This window comes from Actinia tenebrosa, unplaced genomic scaffold, assembly GCF_029948245.1.
Source record: "Actinia tenebrosa isolate PJP-AT-01 unplaced genomic scaffold, QUT_ActTen_1.0 PGA_scaffold4__44_contigs__length_22323623, whole genome shotgun sequence".
Classification (NCBI taxonomy): Eukaryota; Metazoa; Cnidaria; class Anthozoa; order Actiniaria; family Actiniidae; genus Actinia; species Actinia tenebrosa.
Genome location: NW_028292581.1, coordinates 21345531 through 21359182, shown reverse-complemented (window position 1 = coordinate 21359182; position 13652 = coordinate 21345531). Strand labels below are relative to the sequence as shown.

At 36.6% G+C, this 13652-nt stretch overlaps 2 protein-coding genes across 3 annotated transcripts in view; both read left to right on the top strand.

The window, feature by feature from the left end:
• The window catches only part of LOC116299870 (uncharacterized), a 48138-nt gene extending 42831 nt beyond the window's left edge, over window positions 1-5307 (top strand). Inside the window, exons 25-26 of one of the 2 annotated variants that reach the window (XM_089037220.1) lie at window positions 2503-2545; window positions 3455-5307. In XM_089037220.1, the coding sequence (XP_088893346.1) occupies window positions 2503-2506 (4 nt within the window). In that variant the 3' untranslated portion in view covers window positions 2507-2545; window positions 3455-5307. The remainder of the gene's footprint in view (window positions 1-2502; window positions 2546-3454) is intronic. The other variant, XM_089037219.1, reaches the window with a different exon arrangement.
• A 4196-nt stretch (window positions 5308-9503) lies between these two features.
• On the top strand, window positions 9504-10375 carry LOC116299860 (uncharacterized). The gene is made up of 2 exons (XM_031708578.2): window positions 9504-9744; window positions 9852-10375. Exons 1-2 carry the CDS (start codon window positions 9504-9506, stop codon window positions 10373-10375), a joined length of 765 nt encoding a protein of 254 aa, XP_031564438.2.
• The last annotated feature ends 3277 nt before the right edge of the window (window positions 10376-13652 follow it).

The window sequence follows — 13652 nt, the reverse complement described above, 5'->3', positions numbered from 1 at the left end:
ACCTCGTTACTCAGAGTATCCTTGTTGGATCAGAAAATCACTGCACGGCACGGCACGGCACGGCAAGCACGAGAAGTGAAAGAGCAGTTTGAGTGATAGGGGACGACTAACAGTACCTTGATCATGCGTTTGTATCTGATCTTATCACTTGAACCATTCAAGACATCCCGAGGTTGCTATAATATTCGAAGAGAATGACTGAGAAGAAACATTCATACAAGCATAGTTTTTACTCGAACCATTCAAGACCTCCCGAGGTTGTTATAATATTCAGAGAGAATGACTGAGAAGAAACCGTCATAGAAGCATAGTTTTTACTCGAACCATTCAAAACATCCCGAGGTTGTTATAATATTCAAAGAGAATGACTGAGAAGAAACAGTCATACAAGCATAGTTTTTACTCGAACCATTCAAAACATCCCGAGGTTGTTATAATATTCAAAGAGAATGACTGAGAAGAAACAGTCATACAAGCATAGTTTTTACTCGAACCATTCAAGACATCCCGAGGTTGTTATGATATTCAAAGAGAATGACTGAGAAGAAACAGTCATACAAGCATAGTTTTTACTCGAACCATTCAAGACATCCCGAGGTTGTTATAATATTCAAAGAGAATGACTGAGAAGAAACAGTCATACAAGCATAGTTTTTACTCGAACCATTCAAAACATCCCGAGGTTGTTATAATATTCAAAGAGAATGACTGAGAAGAAACAGTCATACAAGCATAGTTTTTACTCGAACCATTCAAAACATCCCGAGGTTGTTATAATATTCAAAGAGAATGACTGAGAAGAAACAGTCATAGAAGCATAGTAGAAATCTATTGTCTAATGTTATAACAAACGCGAGTGCGTTTTTAGACTCCTTCTGTGATTGGCTGAAAAATGCTAGGTGCGCCAGCTGTACTTTTTTCTTTATCTTTGATTTGTTCAGAACAAAAAGTGATCTAGAGTCACGTTATCTTATGTCCTAGACTGACTTTACTTGGCCCGTGAAAAAACTTGTATCATTAATGACTAGAGTGATTTTCATAAACCCGTTAAATAAATGGTAGCGTAATAATTATTAATGCAATACGAGTTATTACTCATTAGACTTTCAACAATGAAGTAATAAAACACAGGCAATAAACGTTCGCTGAATACTTTAATTAGAGACATTAAAATTATTTTGTAAAATCTACGACGGCGATATCAACCGGAAGTGTAAATAATTTCTCTTTGGGGTTCTGTTTATTGGAGATTTTACTCAAAACATTGTCAGTAAAGTCAACTCATCCACAGGAAAGACAGACTTGAAGGCACGAAACGCCAAAGAGGAGTTATTTACTTCCGGTTGACGTCGCCCTCTTGGATTTTGCAAATCTGAAGGTCGCTATTGTCTCGCTAATAACCGCTATTATAATTCATTATTTTGCATTAATAGAAGTTAATAGCTACATTTTGTTTCACGGGTTTATGTAAATCACTAGTAAATTACATGGCTGCGCGGAGAGTGGAGATAATGGAGTTATGGTCTACTGTTATGTATTTTGCTCACTATTCTTCCACGGGCCAAATAAAAACGCTCTATGCCTTTCTGCATGAGTCCGGTACCTAGCTTTAGTTCTATCCAACGGGATCATCTACAAAAAGCTAGCAAAGACAAACCTGGGAATACCGAAAAACTACGCCAAAATCCAATGAAAAACAGTCTGATTTCCGTCTTTTGTGTTTTCGTGCCAGCCTTGCATCCATGGTATTTTATGAACGGTGCGTGAAAAGGTACACGATATTTTTAGAAGGTGGACGTAATTAGCTAGGTTAGGTTTTGTCACTTTGCCTTTTTAGATTGTCCAATAGATTACTGGTTGGTTATTTAAATATCAATCATCCAGAACAAATTTTGTCGTCGTACGCCCACCTGTTAACCCAAACTTCCAACACTAATTTTCTTCGGATTTTCTAACGGAGTTCAGTCATTCGTCTGGGAAATTCGCCTTCTCATCAATTCAGTCAGGTTGAGCTTGACAACCGAGAAAAAAAGAAGTAGGATATGAATGATAACTTTTAGCTCTTTCGCCAATACCACTTGCAGAACTTTATTCCAGATGTTGAGAAAGACAAAAGATATAAAAAAAGAAGAAGAAAAAAAGGAACAAAAAAGAAAGAAAGAAAGAAAGAGAAGAAAAGGAAAAGAGAAGAAAAGGAAAAGAAAAGAAAAGGCTAATGGGAGAGTGAAAACAAAACAACAAAACAAAACAAAACAAAACAAAACAAAACAAAACAAAAACGTGAAACAAAACAAAAACACAAACCTTTAATGCAATATGTCGCTTGATACTGATCTTCTTTTCAACACTTCGAGATATAATGCGGCGTTATATGTATGTCGTCCGTGCATTTGATATTGTTGGTGTATTTAAATCTTGTCGGCCCGAACACCGGCAAGGTGCGTAAGGTCAGATCGTGTAATACTTAATATCACCTTACAAGCTCTTCATCATCTCTTTTAGTTGAATGTTATCAGGAGAGGCTGTCCGTACCACTCTTTGCCAGGTATTTTGTTGTGTGAAAGGCGTCCGCCTTTATTAACCCGAACTAACCAATACTAATAAAACAGTCAAAGGAGAAGATAACGACAGAAGAATATTTCCATCCAGGGTTCTCCATTAGTGTTAACGAATTTTATTATAGATATGAAGCGATGTGGGTAATTTTGATTTCAAAGTCTTGCGAAGAAATTGAGGAAAACAAAGCTTCTTTTTCTTGAGCAAAAACTACTTTTTAAAAATTATGAGACGTTTTTGGTTTCATCTGCTAAAATATTTAGTTAGAGAATAAGTAAGGGTTAGAATTACAGGCAACTACTGTAACTAGGGCCACCTAGACCAGTTAAACAAGAAAACCAATTAAAACGTAGAATGAAAACAATGCATTCCAGTTTTGGGTAACCCTGGTGTTATGTGTAAACAACTAGATAGCCATCGTCATTTTCTCGTGGGAATAAAAAGATTTGTTGAAAGGTTATTGTTTTCTGATGCTTTCTGATTGGCTCCACTGCCAAAAGTGTCGGAATGTAATGTGTTTTTTTTTTTTTTACAATTTGATTGGTTCTCGTTGTATAAGCGGCCCCGATTATAGTAGTTGCAGTGTAATACTGGGGCAACCAGAACGCACCAGGAACGCCTGGGACATAAATAGAATTACTCATTACTGTCTCATTGATATTAATATTTTTACATTTGTTTTCCAACCTCTCTAACTGTAATCAACCTTATCTGCGCTAACATTTCTTTCTCAGTTACCTAAATCATGATCATGCTATGCTGATGTCAAAATATCATGTTGATTTGTTGCTCTTATTGCGCATGCTCAAGTGATGACGTCATATTGCGTATGGCATGCTTATATATATGTACAATTCATTCTGTATTGATTTTTTTGTTCTATCTTTTTGTTTTACAGAGAATACGTCTGACATCATTTATACCTCGACGAAAAACTCCACAAATCTTCACAATTGTAAATAAAAATTCAATTCGTAATGATGCAATTAATGATGTTTAGAAAACTAAGTAACGGGCTAAAACCCATCGGAATATAGTTAATGTTTGGATGCGAATGAAAATCTGTTATTTTAAAATTAAGCTTGTTGGGTCAGATGTACTCGAGTATCACGAGGTCTGTAACATAAGTCACGCTGTCTGTAGATGTCACCCATGTTTAGTGCATTTGTTCTTGTTAGGTCACGTGATACTTGGGTCGTGTGTCCTTATTACAGCACGTGTGAGATACATCTTGATTGGGTCATGTGGTAGTTGGGTCTTATGCTCTAATTGGTCACTTGAAGTTATTAGGTCGCTTGACAAGATTAGGTCACATGACGTTATTAGGTCACGTGGCGTGATTAGGGCACGTGACGTAATTAGGTTACGTGACTTTATGAAGCACATGACGTTATTAGGTTAGGTCACGTGGTAAATGGCTCTCCCAATCATGTCTTGTGATAATGTAATCTATTATAGAGCAGGTGCATGTTACGTCATTGCCGCCATCTTGGTTGACGTTAACAAAGCATTCCTCAATAGCTTCTCTTGTTATATCAACCAAGATGGCGGCTGTTACATTGTTATTCACATCTCAAGGGATTTTGAGTCACATGGTTGCACACACTCTATACCTTGACCATACAACATAACAGTAAACCTACAACCATCATTATATAGTTTTCATCTGTGGGTGATATGCAGTACTTGCTATCAAATAATCATAAGCTAGTGCTCTTGTAAAAAATGATTTATTTACAAAAATCGTGTAGTATTTATTTGTCATCATTCTAAATGATGTCATGATTATTATTTGTTGTGTTATTTAAGTAGCATTAAGCAATCGTGAATGCATCAGCACCGTTAGAATGCTGCTTTGCCATTGCAGCCATCATCATCGTCATCATCATCTTTATCATCATTACATTGCAGTCTCATAATCATCCTTTATCATCTTCATTATCATCAGCACCCTTAGAATGGTGCTTGTCCATTACAGCCATCATCATTATCATCATCATCATTACATTGCAGTCTCATGGTAATCCTTTATCACCTTCATTATCAACAGCAACCTTAGAATGGTGCTTGCTCACTACAGCCATTATCATTATCTTCATCATCATCATCATTATATTGCTTTATCATAATCATATTCAGTTCATATCACCTCCAACACGTATGCAGCACAAAAGACCTTTTTCACGCAGCAGCGATGTTTTCCCACGAGATATTTCTGCCCATTGAATGGTTGCCGCGTAAGAAAGGTCTTTCCACGAAACAAACGATTGCTTTTAAATGATCTTTTGCCCGCTTTGCAGCGAATACAGTGCACCCGTTGTAGGTAAATATGTAATCGAGTTCCAATCAGAGCCAAGTTCATTAGAATACATGACAATTTCGATAAATATAGTGTGAAATGCGGCTTATTAATGAGACTTTTGCATGATGGCGTCATTTGACTCCCACTACCATAATCCTTCGCGAATTTTCTTTCTTATTCAAATTCGAATTTCCTCATGAGAATAGTAAGACAATTGGTGCTAATTAACTGAACAAAGGAATGTGTGCAAGGGATTCTGGTAATAGAGGTTAATGACGCCATCATGCAAACGTCCTATAACAATGTGTTCATGTAGTGTGGTGTGAGATTTAGCGAAAGAACACGTGACTTTAGACTGCTCATGCGCATTAGAATTATGAGACATATCACGTGATCATATTCATAGCCCACGTTCTGCAGTACCATAAATAAAAACAGCCACTTCTGGATTTTGTCAAAGAATATCTTTTATGGTTTAATAAATTTTAAAAACTACATATATTTTGGCAGTATGTTTAAAAAAATTCTGTAGCAATTTAATTCTTGAAATATTTCAAAAACAAAGAAGCTGTTTGATACGTTTTTATCTTTATTTTGTTTAACTAGTCGACCATTTAAATGAAGATTTTAGTTTTTGCAAGATTTTCTCTCCTATATGTTTCCAGAAGATTGGATTTTTAATGATTTGAAATAAGACATTTATTCTTCAGTCACAGGTGGCCCAGTAAATTCTCAAAGTGGACGCGCGGTTTTTCGCGAAGGAATAAAGTTAGTGTTAGTCTTAGGGAAGAAATAAATGGAATAGTCATTGGTAATGAGTATATTGTTATTTATAAACAAATGCCGAAATACTCGTCCGTTGTTGTTTTTTCAAATCAGTTGTAAAGTCTTTCTACAAATTTTAGCATGCAACCAGTTCATTTGATTAGAGAGTGAAAACCAAATGGTTTGCTAATTAACCTGGTTATATTCCCCCAGGGGGAGGGAGAGGGTAAGGGTTATGTCGGCAATATCTCGTATCCAAGCCCTTAATGATTCTAACGCGCAGTAATAAAAATTAACCCTGGTACGAGATAGCAGTTATTCGAGTTACACCTCTATTTTCTTCAAACAATTGTTTCAACTCGAAGCAATTTGGTCAATATAATATAATGTATAGAAACTGACCCAAATGTAACGATTGTTTGAAGGCAAATAGAGTGTTACTTTAATATCTACTAGAGTACATAACATGTATCCGTGAAAGAAAATTTGTGAAATTTTTTACAAAACTTTTCACGGATATATGGTATACACTTTATTAGTATGATATATTTAATTTTTCTAAAATGTCACGTAGGACATATTCTACAGTGACGTCGTAAACGACTCGAAGATTTCCCGAACACTTTTTACTATGACGTCACTCGATCAATATGGGTTTGCGTGGTTTTCACCACTATTGCACAATACTTGAATCTAGAATTAGTGTGAATTGTACAAGAATATAGCATAGTGCTTGGTTACTTTAGTGTTAGTGGTATTTATATTATGAGTATATATAAATATATATATGAATATATATATATATGATATCGATTTGAATGAGTCACTTTTTTAAAATAAATAACATAAACAGTTGGTGTGGCTTTTATTCTGGAAGAAGATGTATTCTTCGTTGCACATGACGCCACAGCCGTCACTTGATTGAATATGACAAAAGAATTGTCAATGAATTCTTTTGTTATATCACTCCCTTGGGAATGATTGGAAACCTGCATAAGTCCTATCAATAGACGTCATATCTGGTTGTGTAGAATTTTTCTCCCTGGATATAGACCAAATTCAAAACTCGCACCGATGTGAGGCTTAAGTTGTGAACAAAGGGATCTGGCGTGACTCAAAGTAATCTGGCGTGATTCAAAAGTCACGAATCACGCCAGATTCCTTTGTTCACAACTTAAGCCTCACATCGGTGCGAATTTTGAATTTGGTCTATACGACTTGGATAGCGCTATCCAACGGCCCAGTTGTGCGTCACTTAAGAGGTCCAGAGGATAACTCTATTGGATATTAAGCGCTATCCCGCGGATAAATCCTAATGCAGTGGATAAGTCGATGCTTTATCCAATAGATTTATCCATTATAAGATTTATCCGTCGGATAGCGCTATCCACCCTTTCGTACAACCGAGCCCTGATGATTAAACAAGAAGGGCAGCATTTGCTCGTCACTGAAGGCTGATGATAAGATTCATGATATTCATTCAGCCTAATACACCGATCCCGGCTATCAATGATTGAGTGCCCATTCAAACAATGGGTAGTTTTCCCAATAGAATACACAATGTCCCACCAACCAACTTAAATTCATATTATTTTTTAGTAGTTGGCTTAATGTACCTTTTGAATGCATTGATTCTAAGACAGACATTTACAACGTTCATGTACCTTTTGAATGCATTGATTCTAAGACAGACATTTACAACGTTCATGTACCTTTTGAATGCATTGATTCTAAGACAGACATTTACAACGTTCATGTACCTTTTGAATGCATTGATTCTAAGACAGACATTTACAACGTTCGTGTACCTTTTGAATGCATTGATTCTAAGACAGACATTTACAACGTTCATGTACCTTTTGAATGCATTGATTCTAAGACAGACATTTACAACGTTCATGTACCTTTTGAATGCATTGATTCTAAGACAGACATTTACAACGTTCAGTAATCGGTGTCTGTTTAATGCTGTATATCGAAAAAAAAAACACATCGTAGCTTGTCCGAGTAGTAGCAGTAACTATAGGGAGGTAGAACAAATGCGGGATCGGTATACTGGATCAAACATGATATTGTAGCGGAGTAGCAAGTAACTTTAGACTACTCATGCACATAAGAATTACGATTTGGACTGTAAATCATTCTCGTTCACAGAGTCATCATTCGTTACTGCGCATGCTCGACAATTTTATTTTGAATTTTTTTCTTAATCGAATCCAGAAACAATTTCCGTTGCAGGACTAATTCAGGATACGGCTAAAGTCTTCGTCAATTTCCAAGACTTGCTCTTGAAAAGTTCGTTGACCAAGAACATTTGATCAACCGGTACGTTATAAGAGGAAACCAAAGTTTTTGTATCCCAACTGCGGTTTCATCCTTTTCTACCCGTGTCTGTCCTTCCGTGTTTCTTTAAACGTTTCAAGCACCGCCTTGAGGCATCATCATGTTTCCCTGCTCCGACTTTTTCATTTTTCGTTTACCGCTCTTTTCCTCTTCCGAACAACATCACCGCGAGTCGGAATATAATGATTTAATGATTCATACGGCGCCTTTTTCTACATACAGTATTATGCTCAAAGGCGCTTGCAATTATGACAAATGGTTAGTATAAGATGTAGGTAGAGAAGGTTGGCACTGCAAAGGTTTCTTTACGTCCTCATTGTTTCCTTTACGTCCCTTCGATATTGGTTATTGATGGTGGAGTAAGTGTGGAGAGACGGGTTTCCTATCCTAAGTGGTAAGAACCACTTGAAAGTCTAACCATGTTTTTAATGTAATTAAAGCTAGGACTGTCTTCTCAGTTATTTTAAAACCCTGAGTTTTGGTCTGGCCCGGACTCGAACCACAACCTCCAGCACAGCAGACCGACGCTCTCGCTTCCAATTGAACTAACCGGGTGGCGGTTAGATATGCTCTCATACGCGTGTGTCGCACGAGCAAACCCGAATTGCAAGTATGAAATAAAATAAATAAATTAACTTTGTTTATAGAGGATAACACTTGACAGTAATTCAACTGATAAACTTGTGGTCCTCTGTTAACGTTTAATAAGGGACGGGACCACCATTAACGTGATCATCCGAGCCACGTGAAGGTCTAACCATTTGCAGATGTAATTACAAAGACAGCACCTTCTCCTCAGTTATTTTAAGACCCTGAGTGTTGGTCCGGCGGAGGCTTGAACAACGACCTCCCTCACAACAGACCGACGCTCTTACCAACTGAGCTAACCGGGTGGCGGTTATAACATAAATGAAAGCCAAAAATTATCTCGAATAAAGGTTATCCTTCGAAAGCATAGTTGGCAATTGCGGCAACCAGCTCTGTCGTGAAGATAAATTAAGAAAATTCTAGACATCTTTTCGAAGTACGCGGTTGGCCTGTTTGAAAGAGCGCTTTGATAAATAACTTAAAACCGAATCCTGTCGCATGCCTTCACCAAAAGGGGTTTTAAGTCGCAGGCAAATTGACTAAGAAACATCAAGCAGCCGTCAGTCGCTTCTCTTTGACCAGCGGAGCCTTCAAAGGCCGCACGCGCATTATAGTTACCGTTAAACCAATTACCGACCAGTATTGTTTAACTTTGTTTCCCGCGCTAAATGCTTTTCAAACTCAATCACTCTGAGCGCGGTATTAATCGCTTTCTATTGTATCAATTAATCAGCTCAAATCACCGCTCTTCAAACACCTTCGCCCTCAGCGCAACAGACCACCAACCTTCTGTTATTCCGACATGCGCGGTAGCGGCTTTCTCTTTGATCTGTAGGCTGTTGGTATAAATGGCTGCGGGATCTGAACCCAACTCATTCAGTTCCTCTGCTGACCTGTCAACATTACACTGTGCCAGTACAGCGCAGAGTAGCCAAGTCAAATCGTATAAATGTATCAAGCTATTGAAGTTGATGTCTCGTCCAAAACCAAACCTCTCAACAAGAAAGCTTCCTTCATGGTAGAAGATCTTCTACGAAGTACGCATACCTCCAGTACTGATACCAACGACTGCTCACCATCGCAGCAACTCAACACTGAAAGACACTGCAAGACATCGTCAGGTCGTAGCTGGACAAAAGAAGATTCCAGGTCAACAGAAACATCACCAAACTACTGCACATCATCAAGAGGTGGGTTATTTATCATCACCAAGTAAAACTACCATTGATGGGGAGATGGCTTTACAATTGATTGACTTGAATATTCATAGCTCATCAAACTCTCTTTCTTTTTACAGACGAGTCCACACACTGCCATCAAGACGATTCCTCTCCAGTGTCTTCTACGTCCAATACAGCAGCAGCCCTTTCAAACGATCAACAGCACCACCTTGAGAAAGTCTTCAGACTTCAACGATACCTTGGAACCAAAGAACGTCAACGCCTCGCCGCTACAATACGAGCAACCGACCAACAAGTCAAGATGTGGTTCCAGAACAAACGAGTGACGCTCAAACTCCAGATAGACAAAGCACAACACAGACAAGCCAAGCTAGCCTACCTGAACAGCCTTGCACAAAGTCTTCTTAACACTACACAACAACCAAGCTTGCCCCAAACAGTTGTCAAGCCATCGGTCCGCAAGTGTTTCAGTCTCTCCTCGCGAAATGTACCATACAGGAACTACGATGATCAGCTGTCAAGCCGGTACTCAAGACCTCAACGAGTAACACCGTACAGTTGGAATCAGAACAGATACAGACTTGATTGGGTACCTAATGTTGTTCACTATCATCCACAAGTAGTGCCTTACTTGTCTTGATCAATTGGATTCGTATTGACAAAATGTACTGTTGATCAAACCTTCAAATAAACAATCAGTATTGCTTATTGAAACTTGTAAATATGGTATAATATATTTTATAAATTTGATTTATATGTAAATAAAAACTACTTTAATAATATCTTAATATGTTGTTGTTTTACTTTACTGCCTTCTTAAATATAGTCAAAATGTTTCTTGAAAATATTAAGCCTATTTTTAACGAGTTTATCTCTTGTTTATATTCATCGTCATTTAAAGTGGCCTTTTTTCGCTGATTCTACGAAGTCTAGTCTTTTTCTGTCAGTTCTAACCGGTATTTAATATTTTGAGTACAAACTGAATCGTATACGATTCCATTGAAAACCCGCTGACCAAAGGAAACACCTGCTCGGCTCATAAGTGATCGACGCGCACGCAGTGACAAAACCAGGAAAAATTGGGTATAATACATTTTATAAATTTGTTGAATTGTATATTAGTAAATTCTGGTTTAACAGTATCTCAATATGTTTTTGTTTTACTCTTACTGCCTTCTTAATTATAGGCAATGAATGAATTTTTTTTGAAAATCAGTAATTATATTTTCATTCATAGTGATTCCAAACTCCACAAATATGAAAGTTTGATTAATATTTATAGTGCGACTACACCGCCGAAGGCCTCCCAGACAAATTCTCACACAAATCAGGATTGAATATTTTCAAAAACAAAAATCAAAGCATCCTCTTATTAAGGCTTACAATGTGGTTTGAGAATTTAATCTGAAACTCGTTTGTGTGGTTTTGGTGTTAATATAGTCGCACTGTAACAGATGGCTATGTTAATATGTTAATATTGTTATTGCTATTGCTTTTGCCACGGGATTCGTTTTTTTAAATATAATTTCTCAAATATTTTAAAATTTTAAGAGAGTACGCGAACTAATTGATATCTAACCATCAAATTGAAATCCAATTCTCTACTCGGAAGTATTGGGTTGACTTTTTCACAGGGGGCCCACATCCAACGGTGGAAACAGTGCTGATATAATAAATCTTACCACAATTGTGAATTTTCTCGCTTTCTGATTGGTCTAGAGCTGGGGGAAATAGATTATCATAAATTACATTAATTGCCCTATTTTACTATGACGTCACATCAAAACAATCTATTGTTTAAACGCAAAGTATCATGGTCGTCGGAGGGGGTCAAATCAACGCAAATTCACCGAAAATTGTTCTAAAACAGTTGGGGCTCACAACCCAAGGTGGAAACAGTCTTTTTCCATTTCATTGGTCATTCTAATTTCCTGTATAAATTCACTAGAACTAGGTTTTTGTAGTCAGTCCAAGTCAAGTTTGCACCAGTTTGTTTTGTAAAGTTTTTCTCGTTCTGTTCGCCTGTTCCTGAGTTCTTGATTTACTTTAGTTATTCTCTATATTTAACTTATATATTTATTTGTTGTAGAAACCGTATTTTAAGGTATTAAAACTCCTGGTCACGACCCAATGTGTTAAGTTTATGGTTGCGCCCACAAGTACGATCAGGATCAGGAAATCATTAATTGGAGGACTTATGTGATTTGAGAGGAAAAAGAGTGTTGTAATTCAAACATAAATATGTATTTGGAAATATGTATTTGAGATAAACATAATTATAATTCAAAAAGAAATATGTATTTAAAAGTTAATAGGTTGTACTGTTCTGTGTTTTTCTCTTTTATATTGCGGCTTTTATATTTTTAACTTTATTTCTAGAAGTTCACTTACTATTATACTTTTATCATTATTCATAAGGTTTCAGTGTTCCGTTAAATATTATCATTATATTGACCTTCAAAGATGTTCAAACAGCTGTTGTTTGTTCATCTTTGTGACAAAGTCATAAACATTCACACTTTCATTGTGAATCATGACATCTTTCATGGTGTTTTTACTAGTGGAGCTTCTTCTCCTTTGTGAGTTGCATCGAGTTAGTGGTCAGAATTCTACTGTCATACGTAAGTCAATTTTAAATACTCTCTTCTTTTGCATCTGAGTTTTAGCTTTTTAAACTCAATTTTTCAAGAGAAAAAGTAAAAAGGGTATGTTAAAGATAGTGGCACCTGAGATAGTAGAGTGCTTGCACTTACTTCTTTAAGCAAACAAATCTTTGTTTGCACTAAATATAACGAAAGAGTGAAATAAGTCCTTCTGTTTTCTATCGTTATAACTTGTAGTGCATTTGATTAGGAACAAGTGCTATTAGTTGTACTGGTATTGCTTTGTGGAAATAGCCGATATCGGTAGACGGATGCCAAGCAAAATATTATTACTAAGCATTTTTCTGGAGTTAGCCTAAAAGCTTTCAAAATGGATGGCCGACGGATCATTATATTAGTAATACAGTCTGTCTGTCTGTCTGTCTGTCTTCCTTCCTTCCTTCCTTTGTTTCTTTGTTTCTTTGTTTCTTTGTTTCTTTGTTTCTTTGTTTCTTTGTTTCTTTGTTTCTTTGTTTCTTTGTTTCTTTGTTTCTTTGTTTCTTTGTTTCTTTGTTTCTTTGTTTCTTTGTTTCTTTCATTCAAGTCATTTGCATATAAACTTTAACTTGGATTTTCTTGGGCAGACTCACTTTTATCTTGAAAATTTTAGTGAAACACAAAGAAACTAACCTAGTCGTTTGTTAAGTAATATATACAATATTCGTATTCGTGTTGTATACGATATAAAACTCTCTGCTGCGCATCAAACTATTACATATTCATAGTTCGATGTCTACTCAATTTTGCCAATGTCATTTGAAAATTCCACGCTACTAATGTAAAAGTTTGTTTCTTGTCTGATTGTACTTGATGCAATACAATCACCAGGTGTTGTTGATCTTCAAAAGAAAAATACATCCGCTGTGAAAAAGACAAGATAATAATTTCCGTTTAAGAAATTAAAACGACAGAAAGAGGAGCTAAAAAACTAAACAACCCAAACGGGTGCTGATTTACATGAATGATCGCAGTAATTAGGAAAAGCTTTGTGCATAATCAGTATAATAAACCACACATACCGAAAACGATTCGCTTTTTTCTTAAGAAAATAAGAACCAATTCCAATTTGATCACAGAATGAGGGCCACTGGTTTGTTAGCCACTGGCTATTAAGTGCTACCCTCGTGGAAAAAAAAAAAAAAAAAAAAAAAGGACGGAAGTGGTAACTTTATTCTACACCGTAAATTGTGTTCCATGAGTGCTTACCCTGGAAATTTTTTCGGTCTTTGTCTCAGGTGTTATTCTGTATTGTGAATAGCAACTTCTGAAGTCTAG